A 16,504-nucleotide genomic window follows, 5' to 3' on the forward strand; every position below is an offset into this window, starting at 1 on the left:
GGCGCGCGAGAGAGGGGGAAGCAAGCAGGGAGATATATGGCGTTTATGTACGATGAGATGGGATGAACCAAGAGACGCGGTCATAGTCAAGCAGCGAGCCTCCCCCTCGGAAGCAGTAGTAGTACTAGTAGTAATCAGAGATCCAAAACCGTGTGTGGGTTGGGCCGCAGGGGGAGCTGACCGCGAGTCATCGCCTTATAGTACTGTTCTGTGATAGCAGTAGTATGATTTGCGTGGTGCTTTTTCAGGCGGCAAGTTCCTGTCACCTTCTTCCTTCTTATTATTTTTTTTTATTAAACTCTGTAGTATCGATTCAATGGTGACGCTGGAGTGGTTGAACATGGACATATGGCGCTGCTCGTGTCTGTGTGCTCCGTGAATCATGACGCTGGGTTTTTTCTTTGTTGTCCAGGAGACCCGCTCCACCACGCACGTGCCCCTCCTCCTCCTAGCTGGCTATATATTGACTCGCCCCAAAGGATCCATGCCCAAAGTTCAACCTAAAATACGATGATCCCGCCTTATAATTAAACCCGGTTGGAGACTTGGAGGGAGTATGAATGAGATAGTTAGCTACTATCCTACTGCTCTGATTGTTTGCTTGCAAACATATATGAACTTGTGGTCGTTGATCGCCCTGAAAAAGTTGGTGACAAAAAAAAAGAAATCGATGCATCAGTTGTACAGTAGCATTAATTAATCAGTATTTAGGAGTATCATAAAGCTGTCGATAACAACACGAAAAATGGGGACAAGGCGATGTGCTACATTTTCGACAGGGTCACTCACCACCAATGTTGGGAAGAAATAAACTTGAAATTTGACACAATTCATTCATAGGAACACAAAATTCAGTTACCATGACAGAAAGAAAGGACCTTGAGATTTGACACGATTCAGAGTCATATCATAGGTCAGGAACACAAAATTCAGTTAGGCATGCATAGTTGAGCAACATTGCAAACTGAAATCTGGTGGTCCATGTGCGAATTCTCATACTGAAAACATGAAGACTGAGTTTTGTGTTCCCTCGCACCCGAAACTGAGAACTCACATGCCGCATAGCCCGTCGTGGCAAGCTCCACCGATGAAACGCATAACACACACAGGTCCCATGAGAACATTTACTTAGCTACTTGGTACTTCTAGCACGGTAGATTAATTTGTCATTTTTGGTGAAAGGCTCAAACGTAACTACTCCATCATCTGGGCGTCTCTATGCCTATTCCAGACATGTACGCCTCCATCGAGGAGGATCCTGAAGACGGAGGGCACCAAGCCGCCACAGCCGCAGGCGACGAGCACACAACCAGACACTCTGTTTTGGCATGCCCCAGCGCCAGTTTCTCCCTCCAGGCGCTTCGCAGGGCCTTCAGCTTGTCGGCCACCTCGGTCATGGAAGGCCTGTCCTCACCCCTGGGGCCCAAGCACATCCGCCCGAGCTCGGCGACTTCTCGCAGCAGCGCCTCCATCCCCGCACGCGCGATTCTCGGGTCAAGGATGCCCTCGAGGTTCTCAATCTTCATGGCGAGCAGGAAGCATGACACGAGACTCTTGCCTTCCTTCAGGCCATCGCGGTAGATGGCCTTCTTCCCCGTGATCAGCTCCAGCAGCACGACCCCGAAGCTGTACACGTCGCTCTTCTCTGTGAGCTGCCGCTCCTGCAGGTACTCAGGGTCTAGATATCCCAGGGTGCCCTTCACCAGCGTCATGAACTGGGACTCGTCCTTGGGGAGCATCCTCGACGCCCCAAAGTCCGTCACTTTCGCCATGTAGTTGTCGTCCAAGAGGATGTTCATGGACTTGACATCTCCGTGGACTATATGGTGGTTAGTGGACAGATGCAGATAGGCCAGCGCTTCTGCCGATTCTTGAGCGATCCTGAGACGGGTGTCCAGCGAGGGAGGTGGACTTCCGTGGCTACCATGGATGAACTCAAAGAGAGTGCCGTTCGAGATGAACTCGTAGACCAGTATGGGGACCTCCACCTCTAAGCAGCACCCTAGAAGCCTGACCACATTCCGGTGGTTGGTCTGTGAAAGTATAATTATCTCCTGCACGAATTCGTCGGTCTGCTCCACGTTCATGATCTTCGAGCGTTTCACAGCCACTACCCTGTTATCCTTGAGAATGCCCTTGTAGACAGTGCCATGACCCCCCTTGCCCAGTTCTCTGCTCTCGTCAAAATCGTTTGTAGCCTTCTTCAGATCTTCTTGAGTGAATATCCTCAAAGTATCGACTTGTTTTGACATAATTTGCTGATATAATATCTGACCACCATTCTGATCAAAGAATCTTTCCTTCTCTTCCGCCAGCTTTCTTTTCTGATACTCAGCCCATAGAGCGAAGATAAAAACCATGAGGAAGACAGCACTGACGGATAAGCCTGAAAATAATGAAGGTTAAATACCATCAGTTCAACGGGTAGATATTGACCACATTTGGCTAAAACACAATGCAGCATGTTGCTATACACACCCTTTAGTCTGCTGTATGACATGAATGCGAACTGTTCATGGACTTACATAACTGGCATAAGAAGTGCAAAAGAGATTTCAAATTACTATATTTAAGCAGTGTGGTGCACAACAGGTGTGCAATCCTTAACTATCCCATTACCTATGACAAACCTCTGAGCTCTGTACAAACCGTACTCTAGTTGCCTAGTTGGCCTTGTATGTCTCGCATAAAAAAGTACAGAAAAGCTTTTTGTTTATGGTCAATAAGTATGTGAACATTTGGTGTGCAAAATATTTTGATTGCTTATAACACCATTACCTAAGACCACCTTCAGTGCTTTGTTTGGGTCAGCTCGAACGCAGGGTATGCTCCTTGGATCATCGCTCCTGAATCCTGATGGGCATGAACAGGTGTAGCTACCGTGGGTGTTTATGCAATTACCTTTGCAAGGATACAAGGACTGGTTTGGAGGTTCGCACTCATTGATGTCTGTCAATTCCAACTCGAGGACGTGAGGGGAATTTCAACATGAATCAACAGAAATCACATTCCATGAACACTAAAACTGACAGGAACAAGAATATATCTGGAATTTTGGCGATGCATATTCATACCTTTGCACCCTCCTTGCAGATAGGGATTGCCCTCATAACCTTGAGAGCAGTTGCAGCGGTAACCGGGGCCATTAGACACATCAATGCATTCACTGTTCATGGCTTGGCAGGCATACTGTGATCCCATCTTGCTGGTTTCAGAACAACTTCCATTACCAGCAACCCAATCAAGTACCACAGGAACTCCATCTGCATATCTACTTGCGAAATCAGTAGAGCTAGCATATGAAGGATCGAACTTGAACCACTCCTCCTCAACAACGAAAGCGTAGCTGCACGGGCTGAAAGACTGGATGGTTGAGTTGTATATATCTAGTACTGGCATGGATGTGGTGTTAACGGAACTGACATTTCCTGGAAAGGAGGACTGGCAGCAACCCATTCCAGCGCACCCAGAGCTATTATCCACATTACTTGCGTCAGTGCAGTATGAAAAGCATGAGTTAACAATGGGGAATTCAAGCTGGTTCTTGCCCTTGGTGACTCCTACGACCATTGCAAGCGTAGCACAACCGACTGATGTCAACTTGTTCTTGGTGTAGGAAAGCTTATGAGAAGGATCAAGAATTAAGCCTTGCGAATCACCACCAGTACTATTGGTGCCATTGGTGTGGTTGCATTGCCATGCTATGTATGGGTTCTGAACACGAATCTCACCTAGAGTAAGATTGATGTCCAGTATCCTTACTTTGGTGGAGGCCAAATATGCCCCGCTCACATTGCATGTGACATTAAAGGGTTCCTGGAAGCATCCATTTCCGGTGCCGAACGGGTACGGGATGCTGACGTTACCGCACTTGTCTGGGCAGCCGGGCCGTGCCATGCTGATGATCCCAAACCCAGCCCCATAAGCGGTAGCACTATATTGCAGGGTCAGCATGGCAGCGACAAGTAGTAAGAGCTTTAGACCTGTAGGCAAGGGCCAAGAGATGTATCATGTACATATTTATCTATCTACTCTGGATGCATGTTTATACTGTCGCTATGGGACATTTGGCCCCACAAATACAAAAAAAAATCCTAATACGGCGAGTGAGTAGATAACATATATTTGCTTTCTTGCAGAATATGCCAAAGCCCCTCCAATCCAAGCACCATGTAAAGAAAATGTCATAGAAGTCCATTCATAAGGAATACATCAGTAGTTAGTTAAGAGTTTGATCCCACTAGTACAAACGTTTTGACCCAACAATATCTGAATCAGATGAAGAAAATAAAGTTAATGCTCGTCTTATATAACAAAGCATCAACTCTGTATGTCTCCCTTAACTATTATTCTCTGATTTCAAGTTTTGTTTCACCATACAAGAGTTTTAAGTTCACATCTTCATTATGCGTCTATGCTGGGGAGCAGGCCAAAAAGGAGAAGTCTGCAGTCCAGACTCTAGACTCCATGTTTCTTTCTATCTCATTCTAGAAACTGTCGGGAAAATATTACCTCTAATCCAAAAAATATATATGGCTTGTTTCAGTTTATGACTTTGGATTTTTCTATGCAACTTTTCAGATGAAATATCTAAATTAATAGTTTATTGGCATTGATTTTACGAATTTATAACTACATAAAAACTAAAACAAGTAGCAACTAGTTTGTTGCTCTCTGTTTATAAACCTAAAATGGCACATCGGGTGGCTGGGGATAGGACCAGGGACCACCACATGCTTGCCAACCACAACACACAGATTTTAGCGATTTATTAATGGATGCATTTTCTTTTTCTATGGTCCGAGCAGCCCTTTTCATACTTTTGTTCCATCTTGCATGTTGGAACGAAGAATTTGTAGAAATAATCTTCTACGCAACAACTAGCACTCTAACCCCCCATTCGCCACAGGAAAAACAGCCTATTTCTTCCATCCCACCATCTCCTGAATTTGGTTCCTTACATGCCATCATCACTCTGAAACCACCATCTCAGCCCAACCATCAAGTGGATAAAAAATCGTTTTGCTACTGATTTCACATGTACGTAGTCAACTAAAATCCACACTAACCTGTAAAATGGTTTTCTCTAGCAATATAAAATGTATGCACTATCTATTCTTGTGCTGGCCATGTGCGCGCTGGAAAAAAGTATTAGGCAATTTCGAACTGGATAAGCTCCTGATTTCCCCAAATGCTCGGAGCTTGCAGAGTTGCAGTGCACTACAACAACGGCACACAGGATAAATTCCCCGGCAAAAAGTAAATAAAATCGCGTCCCAGGCCCGGTCGATGCGTCGTGCTCGACTCACACGCGCCAGCTCCGATAAGCAAGTAACTGCATCGTACGGCTAGGGTTTCCCGTACCTCACAGGGCCTGATAGCCCGGCGCCGTGGCACGACGGCGGGTAGTGTCGGGTAATCAGATTCCGCGTGTCGACGGCGGCTGGAGGAACCATGGCGAGAGGCGGATGGGGACCCGGCGGTGCCGCACTGGTGGTGGCGGCGCGGGCCTCTGCGTCGCCGTCAGGCATCTCGCCGGCCTGGCGTGCTGGGTGGGGAATTGGGAGAGCTCCTTTTTTTTAGGGGTTATTTGGGAGAGCTCCTAATCGGCGCCTGTAGCGCCAGTTTTCATTCTAGCGCACAGAGCATCCCCCACTGGGCCAGCCCATTTGCGGAGCCTGTAACGGGGGCGGAGTACCGTGGGGTCTGTGTTGCGTCTCGAATGTACTGCAGCGACCTCAGTCTTTGTAGCGATACGGGGTACTGTAGCAATTCGAAACAAGTTTGCTCGTTTGAAAAAAAAAGAAAAAAAGTCCATGCATTTTTTCCAAATTGTTCATGAGTTCAGAAAAGGTTCATGAATTTCAAAAAAAGTTCATAAATTTGAGAAAAATGTCATGAACTTTCAAAAATTCTACAATTTTAATGGTGTTCATGAATTTTTAAAAATTGCATGGATTTGAAAATTGTTCATGAAAACTAAAAAATCTCAAAATTGAAAATGTTCATAATTTTCATATAAGTTTACAATTTTAAAATGATATTTAAAATTAAAATAAGAAAAAGGAAAGATAAAGGAAAAACAAAAAAAACATAAAAGGTGGAAGAAACCAGAGAACACCAAGCCCAAAAACCGGAGGGAAAGGTTACCAGAACCAATGGGAGGAATAATGGGTTGGCAGCCCATTTATGTCCTAGCGAACCGTGGGTGTGCACCTTCTACCCGTAATGCTATAAGTAGTGCTTAAGGCGCTAATATGATCTGACGGGGATTTGGACATAGGAGGAAGTTTTTTTTTTGCGATGGCTAGATTGACCCAGACCTGGCCATATGGGCCGACATGGCACAACCCATCGATAAAAAGGTCATGCCGGCCCGAAGGCCTGAGCTGGAGGACCAGCCTGCCACATGACTTAAAAGAAACGACCTACGACTTCTTGACTGTGGGCCGACCAACGTTAAAAGGGTCAAAATAACCTAAAAGGACCGAAATAGCTTAATTGACCCCTAAAAAGGCCAAAACAGTCAAAAAGAGTCAAGACGGTCCATAAAAGGCCAAGGCAACACTATCCTAAAAGAGAAGAAACAACCCTAAAAAGGCCGCGCAATTTGAAGGGGTCATGTCGTGCCCGACCTTAAGGCCTGGCGGCTGAAGGCCGGTCCGGCCCTTTTATTCACGTGTCGTGTCGGGCCAAAAATCCATGCCCACGGGTTGGCCTTACAAGTACGGCCCATATGACGAAGTTTGATTGACCCGTAGCCCTATGTCTTCTTCCGGATGAAGGTTTATATCAAGATTACGAATAGAAGGGGGGCCTCACTGCAACCAACAAGTTGCTCTTCCAAATTGTCTAAAAAAAGTTGCTCTTCCAATCCCGTAGGGACGTGGCTCCCCTGAGGTGCCGTTCGCCCACTGACATGTGGACCTGGCCCCACACGTCACTGGGCCAACGGTAGGGTGTAGTATGTGAGAGGATCCGTCTCCATCCCATAGATGTTCCAATCTATGAAGAAACTATTATATTAAAAAACGGAAGATCAATTTGGGCCTTGCCCGCGCTTCTCTACTACAATGCCATTTTAGAGAGCTTTAAAAAGAAAACAACCATTCTACTACAATGCCATTTAATAGACCTTTAAAAAGAAAACAACCATTTTAGGGTGTATGGAACTACAGTATTACTTGCCAAGACATTCATGTTGCTAGTACATTGAGAACTGTTTCACACAGGGGTGAAATTAAGGACGAAGTCGAACGGCAGAAGATAGTTACCGGTAGCCGCAGGCAGTGACCAAGCCATGGGCTTCAGCCTTGAGCAGCTCAGAGTCTTGGGAGTGAAATGCACTCGTCTCGTTCGTCCACCTGAAATTAGGATAGGGTAGGATGATCCTGGAGAACAACCAACACCGGGCGTGCATATATATGCATTTGCATGCACAGGCCAAGCGCTGCTGAGCTGCCGCCGATCGATGGCGCGTTGGAACGAGCCAGACAAATTCACACGGCGGCAATCTACACGGCGGCCTTCGTTCTCTCCGTCCAAACAATGGACATATGTGGCGACATCAACCCTTTGTAAAATCGCAATAATATAGTAGAAACACACATATATGTACATGCATGCCGTCACGACGCGCACTCATGTGCGTCCGACCACACTGGATCTACCGCGCTTTTAAGATTGACAGAGTCATCACACGTTCGTGCCTCGCTATCAACAGAAACGTCACCTCACGTCGTAAGAATATATGAGTTGTCAAATATGCGGTTTGATCCCTTGTTGGGACAGACAGCCAGCCATCCCACTAGACACCAAACCGATGATTGGTTCTTGTGATTCAATCCTCTTCACGGCATAAAACAAAAGCAAAGAATGGTCACCATATCCCGAACGATTTCATTGTAATTTAGCCGTCTGAAATAAGGGCACACGTTGAGCCTCTCAGAGGATGAGCACTTATGTTTTTTTGTGTGCTCTTGGAAGTTTTTCTTTTCTAGCTTAATTTGGAGTTGTTATCTGACGCAGTGGGCTAGCGGTGTACAAGGTCTCCGATGACACTTTAAAAGGTTCTATTAAAGAACTGTGAAAACTTTGATACAACATAAATCTGTAATAGTGTTATAGAAATTCAGGTAATTTTTTTGAAATATTACTTGATTTTTTTTGACAAATTCGTTCTCAGTAGTGATGAATGGCCAAATCCAAGGCCCAACTTCCATTAGATTATATTCAATGTCGAAGTTGTCTATTTTCTTCTCGATGTGTGTTGTGGGCTTGGATTTGAAATGCTATGATATGTTAGATGTAAGTTGTGTTCTTGTCCTAGTTTGTTTTCCAAAAAGAATATTCTTCAAAGCTGTCAATCCTGCCGGTTGCAACTTCTTCACTTTGGAGCAAGCCATAGGAGATGCTACCCAAACCCTCTAAAAAGAGCACATTCACATCTTAGCATCTCACCTATCTATTTCAGATGTCATCCAATGGTCTCAAGCCGAGCCTCAACAACTTTGGAGGAAACATCCTTAAGAATTCCAAAAATAAGTGCAGGTCCAGGAGATCCAACAATCATCTATGGACTGCAGATCTGACAGCCCGGATGCTCATTCCTATGCCCTTCCCATTCCCGCCCAGCTCATCCGAATTTCGAAATTTCAAAACCAAGTTGCAGGTGTAACTAAAGGGCGTGCCATGTGTCCATTCCCACCTACAAATGCACTCTCCACATGAAATTCAAACTTCTAAACTACTTGCTGCAGATAGTTCTACATGGAGCCCGCCTACGTTTACAACACCGAATCCCTTAGGCCGTATTTCCCGCATGTCCAAATTAAATTGAGTTGAGCCACACCGCACGCCTGATAACCAGCACAAACCCATCCTTGCCTCGTCAGACAAACCCAGACAGATTTAAACTAGGCTTATGTACGCAGGGGGGCGGACCTAAAAACTTTTTTGAGTGTGGGGGCGAAATACTTGAGTGGGGGGCATATTTTGGCACATTTTGTATCAATTTAGAGAGTTTTAGTATGTATTTTAAAAATACAACCAAATCCTACAGGATTTTCAAACCTTGGAGTGGGGGCCATGGCCCCCCACTCACATCAACGTGGGCTCACCCCTTTATGTACGTACCAATTCACAATGCCACAGGAAATGCATAAACCTCACACTCCTTAAATAGTTCTGAACAATATCAAGGACAGGTCTACGCAGCGGCCGGCTGCTCCCTGGCTGTTCGGAGCGGCCGGCCCAAAAAGAAAAAATTTAGTCCTCTAATCTAATTTGGTCCCCTAATTAATTCTCTTATATAGCAAAACTTCATTCCATATTAGAAAAAGAATCACGTAAACAGGAAAAAGGAAAGTGAATTATAAAACCATCCATGTGAACGCATTAATTCAAATTTCTAAATTTATGAAAAGCCAAAACTTTTAAACCGCGCATCGAAATTAAGATCCGTTTTCACTGTTGGAACTCTCGCGGCGTGCTCTTCAAAACTAGATCCAACATGAGTATGTTTCGATGAAATTTTTTGTGTGCAATTTTGACCTTGTTTTGTGCAACTGATTAGCCGTTGATATGCAACTACCTGAGAGGGATGTGCAACTTTTCTCATACACCTTACACGTGCAGTTTTCCTCTATGATACCTCCACCCCCAAACTGCCTGCTTCTAGTGAGATGTGCAACTTCATTTGTTGCCTTGGCCATACAGTTTTCACTAGTGGCACCACCCAACTACTCTCTAACAGTGAAATATGCAATTTCGTCTGCTGCCCAGGTGCCCTGGCCAACTGCATGCCTGGTAGTTGCCGCGCGTGTGCACTCCCCACAACCGCGTTTGAGTGTTTTCACTGTTTACTGCATCAGCCAACTATCTACCAGTAGATATGCAACTTAGGATATTGCCACGGCCAACTGTCTAACAGTGATGTGCAACTTTTTCTTGTATCCCATGAATGTGTAGTTTTCCTGCTAGCACCTAGGCCAAACCCTCCCTGCTAGTGAGATGTACAACTTTAGTGTCCTGTCTATATGCAACTTTTCACTATCCTCATGAATGTGAGTAACCAAAAACTACCATATTTGCCGGAAACATGACGAAAAACTACCACTCTACGTTTTTGTGCGAAAAACTACCAAATTTTTCCTAAACCGTGGCAAAAACTACCAACTCACGAAAACGCTCGCTTCGCCCGCGCTAACCCCGTTTCTGACCGGTTGGGCCTGCGAACAGTTGCCACGCGGGCTAACGGGCGGCCGGCGCGCGTTGACGGCCGTTAATGGCGCGTCCGCTGTCGGAACGGCGGCTGTTGGTCGGCCAATGGGTCAAGATCTGATCCTCTCCCCTCTCGCTGCACTCTCTCCGTCCTCTCCCTCTCTCTGAACTAGGTGGCGGCGGTGGCAACGACGATGGTGGCGGTGGTTCCGGAGGGGGGCGTCGGCGATATGGGTGGTGGCGGCGGCGGCGACGACGCTGGCGGCGGTGGCACAAGTTTGGACGCTGCGGGCTCAGTCGACAATTGGTTGGGGAGCACCAGCTTCTCGACGCAGGCCGGCTCGCAGCAGCAGGAGGCACAGCTCGCCCAGTCATCGCCAATGGGTTGCAGGTATGGAAATATCATCTGCTAGGTTAGCTGCTTCAATCTGTCAATTTGGTTAGCTGCTCATGAATTGGTTAGCTGCTTCAATCTGGCAAATTAGTAAGATGTGTTTGTTAGAGATTGTTGTGTAGTAAACTGTATTGCACTTGTAGCTCTGTCATTTTCAATTCAATTCATGAGCACCTATTTCTGCAGTTTTGCTGACAAGAAGTGGGAGATATGGTTTCATTTAGAAGGAAGAAACCCTGTGAAAAGGGGTATATATGAGTCAGATATATCTTCTGTTACTCTACAATCACTCATTGCTAGTGAAGGGTATGGGCAGAGTGATTACATGTACTATGTGAAGGAGGAGGAAATTGGATCTGAAAGAGTAAAGTATTTAGGTAATGAAGCTAGTGTTCATGAAATGTTGAAGTTTTTTAATCATGTTAATGTTGTGAACATAAAGGTTGTGAGAGATGTTGAACCTGGAATAAGCACACGGGCTATTCAGAATTACATGAACACTCAAGAGAGTTGCTGTGTGCAAAAGATTGTGGAGCAATCCGAGCTTCAGAATGAGATAGATGATAGAAAGGCTCAGCTTGAGAGGAGAAGGATTCAAAGAGAGGCAGATTTGAACCACTTTGAAGGAGACACTGAAGTGTCTGAATTTTATTCTGATGATTCAGTTCATTCAGATGGGAGTGTTGAAGCTGTTCAACAAATGGAAATAGAGTGTGCCTCTCAAGAGGAAACAGCATTGCAAAGTACTGCTATTGTGAAACATGTGAAGAACCCTGGGCCAACTAGCAGATGTCACAATGAGGTAGAGAAAAAACGTTTTGAAGTTTGGTTTCCTAAAGCAGATGAGTTTTGTTTTGCTGGTGATGCAGGCATAAGTGATGAGGAAGAAGAAGATGAAGTTGAACTACCATACATCATGAAGAAGCCAAAGACAAAGAGCAGTAAGAAAAAGATGAAGGAAAGGGTATATTTTGACCCTTCAATTCCCAATTCACATTTACTCTTGTGCAAGAGCTTGTGTTTTGATTCTTTTTACCAGTTCAGAGAAGCATTAAGAGATTTTCATATAAGGACTTTGAGGTCTTTTCACTACCACAGGAACACTCCAACAAGAATTATTGTTTGGTGTTCACAGAGAGAGCATGAATGTGAATTTTACATGTGTGCCTCCAGGATAGCTCATGAAAGAACATTTTGCATTAAGAAGTGTAACATGGAGCACACTTGTCCAGCATCAGCAGAGAACACAAAGGTTACTACTAAGTGGCTTTCCAAAGCAGTCGAGCCTTCTCTTAGAGCAGATCCTAGAGCACCTGTGGATTCACTAATTAAAAACAGCAAAGTCAAGTTTTCAGTTGATGTATCAAAGAGTGTGGCCTATAGGGCAAGGAGGAAGGCTATTAAGGTTGTACAAGGTGACCAGAAGGAGCAGTACTATAGACTGAGGGACTACCTACAAGCAGTTCTTGACACAAACCCTGGTAGCAGGTGTGTAGTTACAACATTTGAGGACCCAGAAAACCCTGCCCCAACTCCTAGATTTAAGTACATGTTCTACTGCTTGCATGCATCAAAGCAAGGATTTCTTAATGGTTGCAGGCCCTTTATAGGTAAATATATAACTGCATTTTGTTCAAAATATCTTGTTGTAATTTTTTGGTAGCTAATTTGGGTATGGATGCAGGGCTTGATGGTTGCTTCATCAAGCTAACCACTGGACAACAAATTCTTGCAGCCACAGGAAGAGATGGCAACAACAACATCTACCCCATAGCCTTTGGTGTGGTTGATAAGGAAGATTCAGAAAGTTGGACATGGTTCTTAACCCAGCTAAGATGTTGCATTGGAAGTGGAAGCAAATTTGGAACCTACACCACTATTTCTGACAGGCAAAAGGTATGCAACCTATCTTAGCCAGTAGTTCAGATAAATATAGTTATTACTGGCTTTATTTGTTTTTGTTCATGACCATGGTTATTAATTTACAATCAGGGTCTTCTTAAGGCTATAAATGAGGTGTTCCCTGATTCCCCTCAGAGATACTGCCTCAGGCACATCTATGCAAATTTTCAGTCAGCTGGTTTTAGAGGAGCAGAACTAAAAAAGCTAGTAGATAAGGCTAGCTACTCATTCACCAAACATGGCCATGAATTAGCAATGGCAGAGCTTAAAGCAGAGTGTGAGGATGCCTGGAAGTGGCTTACAAAAATTCCAAAGGAGACTTGGTGTAGGTCTTCAATGGATTACAATTGCAAAACTGATCTTGTTGTGAACAACCTTAGTGAGGTTTTCAACAAAATGATCCTTGATGTTAGGGCCAAACCAATTAGAACTATGTTTGAAGGAATAAGGACTAAGCAGATGATCAAAAGGCAGAAGACCAGGGAAAAACAGAGAACAACAGGTGGATGATCACACCCAACTATTCAGAGAAACTAGAGGAGAATAAGAAGTATGCCAAATTTTGTGAGGCACATAAGGCTGGTCCTGACATTTGGCAAGTGTCTAGTAAGGAAAATCAGTACTGTGTCAACCTAGCTACTAACTCATGTGACTGCAGGAGGTGGGACATGACAGGTGTGACATGCAGTCATGCAATATCAGCAATGAGCAAGATTCACATGCACCCAGAGGACTATGTGCATGAATTTTTCAAAAAACCACTATATATTGAAGCATACAAAGACATAGTGTACCCTGTCCCTGGTCCTGGATTCTGGCATGACACCCATACTCAGGATATTGAGCCACCAGTGTTCAAAGAAAAAGCAGGGAAGAAACAAACAGCTAGGAGAAAGGGCCAGTTTGAGGTGCCTGCACCAAAAGACACAAGCAGGATGGGAACAATTACATGCAATAATTGTGGTCTACAGGGCCATAGATTTACTTACTGTGGGAAAGCTCTAAACCCAAGTCTTCAGATGAGAAAGAACTTACACCAGGTCATTCAAAAATGTTGCATTCTATGTTTACTTAATAGTTGTTTAATTATTTTAGGTCTGCTCTATGTACTAACTATCTTAATTCTGTCATGCAGGAGAATAGAGAAATTTTTAGGGGTTCCTCTAGTGCTAGTCACCCACCTCCAGAACCACCACATCAACACCAAACTTCACAGATGCCAACCTCATCTGCTCCACCTCCTAAAGTAGTGAGGAACAGAAAAACAACAGCAGATAAGAGAGCTTCAGCATCAACTGTTTCTGCAGGAGCAGCCAGGTCTTCACCAGCACCTCCAACAGGATCAGCATCAACAAGAGCTCCAAGAGGATCAGCATCAACAAGAACATTCAATGCACCAAGAGCATCCACTGCAGAACCAGGGATATTAGCAGGCAAGAGGAAGAGGAAACCCCCTAGCAAGTTTGCACTATATTTTAGTGCTAGTGGAAACCATTGAAACTCTGTTACTAAGCTTGTGTTCTGCTACTTAGTTTGATTGTATGGTACTAAGTTTGTGCTCTGCTACTAGACTGCTTAAATTCAGACATCTGAACTTGTGTGCAATTTTGAATGTATGGTTGCTACTTATTTGTGCCCAATACCAATGGGTTAAGTGCTAGTGTTTTGTTTTATTTGTTTTACTTTGCCATTTGTGCAGTTTAGGTGCATGTTTTAATTGTTTTAATTTGTTTTTTTTGTTTTACTTTGCCGTTTCTACAGTTCAAAAAAATATGCACAAAAAAATGTCTGGCCTGGGGCTTGAACCTAGGACCAGTTGGTTGTAACCATGCTTTCAATACCAATGGGCTAGTGCTAGTGATTTGTTTAACTAGCATCGGCCAAACTTATTATATGTTGCCCACCACGTCGTCTGTTCAGCGTGCGTTGCAGCCGCCATCGTGGTGAGCGTGTGTTGAGTAAACCCAGCCGTTTCGAATTCTATGACTTTATTACGTGTCCACCCACCACGCTCTCTGCTCACTCGCCCACTCGCCGCTCGCACCGCCCACTCCGCTTCCCCCTCTCTCCTGTCGAAATCGCTGCCGACAACCACCGCCACCGCCGTCGCCATGGACTGGCAGCTGGCCATCAAAGCTCTCGCCGACAACAACCAGGAGATGCGCGCGCAGTACAGGGAGATCGCGCGCTGGTTCCCCAGTCTAGCGATGATGAGGAACCACGCCCGCGGCCTCGTGAAGGTGATGACAGCTGCTGAAAAGCAGCGCGCCTTCCCTGCCGGCCGCACCATCCCGCCGCCGTCCCTTCTGCTGTGGGCGATGCGCGAGGTGCAACGCTCCCCCGACCCCAGGCAACGCGCCCGATGGTGGATGTACCGCTCATCCACCACACCGCCGGCCGCCGCGGACCACGTCACCGACGCCGTCCTCGCGCTCCCAGCCCCAATCAACAACGCCTACTGGGAGAGGCGCAATCCATGGGTCCTTGGGCCCTCTGACGACTCTGGCGGCGAGTCTTCAGACGACGAGTTCTCTGACGACGAGTCCAGTGAATATGATGAGGAGGAGGAGTATGACGAATCTGACGACGAGGTGGATGAGGTCGTCGTCCTCTCCGACGATGAGCCTGAAGTGCAGTTGCTGGCTCCCGTCCTCGACGCCGTGGAGAGGGACAGGAACCTCCCAATCCACGTGGATGCGCTGCCGGAGGTCGATCTCCCAGACGGCGTCGTGGTGAAGCAAGAACAAGATGGCGGCGAGGAAGATGTGGTGGAGCCGGCGCCGGGCAAGAAGAAGAGGGCGGCCGTGACTCCAGTGCGCCGCTCCCAGTGCCTGAAGATGCTGAAGAAGGAGGAGTGAAGTGCTGCCTTCAGTTACTTCAGTGCAAAAAAATTCAGTTTCGTCAGTCCTGAACTTTCGTAAGTTCAGTAAGTTCCTAGGTTCAGTTTCGTCAGGCAATATCTACTAATAGTTGCTTTCTATGTCAGACACTATCTACTACTAGTTTCTTTCTATGTCAGACTATGAATGGCAGTACTATCTATCTATGTCAGACTATCTATATATGTTACTTGCTACTTGCTACTTGCTACACATGTTAAGTTATTTGTCACACTATCTAAGCTACTTGCTATATATGATATATGCAGAGTAAAGCAACCTCATCATAGATAAAACATTCTTACTTACTTAACTTAGCATGAGTACTCACTTAGCATAGTAGGTCTTAACATAATAGTCATTACATCATAGATAAAACCAACTAGTTTTTAAACCATAACAGTACCTTCCTCCCTCATACCATTCTGAAAGCACATGAAACTTTCCCAAAATATACACCTAACATGCATGACATTCCAAGGCCAGCTATATATATAGGCCTACTAATTACTTAACCCACACACCAAGCACTTCACTCATTCATAATTGCCTTGATCCTCTCCAGCTTATCTTTGCTGGCATGCCCAGCATTGACCAGATCAGCAATCAGATACTCCAGCTTCTTCTTCTCTTTCTTAAGTAGGTCCCTGTCCCCCTCCACTTCCTTCATGGCCTTCCTCATGTTCTGAATGATATCTGCTTGGCTTTGAAGAATGCACCTTTGCTCCTTGGCAAGCTTCATCTTTTCCATACTTATCTCAATCTTTGCTTGATCCTCAAGTTGTTTCTTCTTTGCATTTAGATCATTGATTGCCTGACTGGTATAGTCCATGTCATGAGACATCTTGCCATCTTAATAGTCAAAAAGCTTGGATACATCTTCCACCAACTGGCTGTAGTTGTTTGACAGGAAATCAATTTCCTTCTGTAGCTTGGCCACCTCTTTCTCATGGGCTTGTTTGTCCTTCACCCTCCCCAAGTTCTGCTCATGGTACATGTCCCAAATCCTTGTTAGGCACCTTTGTAAAATCTCTGGCCAAGGACCATCCACCCACTCCACAACCCCACAGTTCACACCTACATCCTACAGAAGCAATTATTTATAATT

At 45.3% G+C, this 16,504-nt stretch overlaps 2 protein-coding genes and 1 pseudogene across 3 annotated transcripts; 1 reads left to right on the forward strand and 2 right to left on the reverse strand.

Moving 5' to 3' along the window:
- Positions 1 to 797: 797 nt before the first annotated feature.
- On the reverse strand, positions 798 to 5,603 carry LOC125523649 (wall-associated receptor kinase 3). Of its 2 annotated transcripts, XM_048688698.2 has the most exons (4): positions 5,365 to 5,602; positions 3,075 to 3,983; positions 2,779 to 2,949; positions 798 to 2,386 (listed from the first exon to the last, which is right to left on the reverse strand). In XM_048688698.2, exons 2-4 carry the CDS (start codon positions 3,952 to 3,954, stop codon positions 1,203 to 1,205), a joined length of 2,235 nt encoding a protein of 744 aa, XP_048544655.2. In that variant the 5' UTR covers positions 3,955 to 3,983; positions 5,365 to 5,602; the 3' UTR covers positions 798 to 1,202. The 2 variants fall into 2 exon arrangements, with proteins under 2 accessions (XP_048544655.2, XP_087392842.1); XM_087536716.1 differs by lacking the exon at positions 2,779 to 2,949 and having other exon boundaries at positions 5,365 to 5,603.
- Positions 5,604 to 11,531: 5,928 nt separating this feature from the next.
- LOC147957910 (uncharacterized) lies at positions 11,532 to 12,529 on the forward strand. Its single transcript, XM_087531973.1, has 2 exons — positions 11,532 to 12,225; positions 12,300 to 12,529. Exons 1-2 carry the CDS (start codon positions 11,532 to 11,534, stop codon positions 12,527 to 12,529), a joined length of 924 nt encoding a protein of 307 aa, XP_087388099.1.
- A 3,320-nt stretch (positions 12,530 to 15,849) lies between these two features.
- Positions 15,850 to 16,483, reverse strand: LOC147957911 (uncharacterized; annotated as a pseudogene).
- Between the last annotated feature and the right edge of the window lie 21 nt (positions 16,484 to 16,504).

This window comes from Triticum urartu, chromosome 7A (genome assembly GCF_056163025.1).
Source record: "Triticum urartu cultivar PI428250 chromosome 7A, HENAU_Tu73, whole genome shotgun sequence".
Classification (NCBI taxonomy): domain Eukaryota; kingdom Viridiplantae; phylum Streptophyta; class Magnoliopsida; order Poales; family Poaceae; genus Triticum; species Triticum urartu.

Excerpts from the sequence above, each read along its gene's own strand:
- LOC125523649 (XM_048688698.2), bottom strand. The coding sequence starts at position 3,954 with ATGCTGACCCTGCAATATAGTGCTACCGCTTATGGGGCTGGGTTTGGG. Across the intron at positions 2,950-3,074 it reads TCTGCAAGGAGGGTGCAAAG|ACATCAATGAGTGCGAACCT; the intron begins GTATGAATATGC and ends TGGAATTGACAG. Across the intron at positions 2,387-2,778 it reads AGCACTGAAGGTGGTCTTAG|GCTTATCCGTCAGTGCTGTC; the intron begins GTAATGGTGTTA and ends CATTATTTTCAG.
- LOC147957910 (XM_087531973.1), top strand. The coding sequence starts at position 11,532 with ATGAAGAAGCCAAAGACAAAGAGCAGTAAGAAAAAGATGAAGGAAAGG. Across the intron at positions 12,226-12,299 it reads TGGTTGCAGGCCCTTTATAG|GGCTTGATGGTTGCTTCATC; the intron begins GTAAATATATAA and ends GTATGGATGCAG.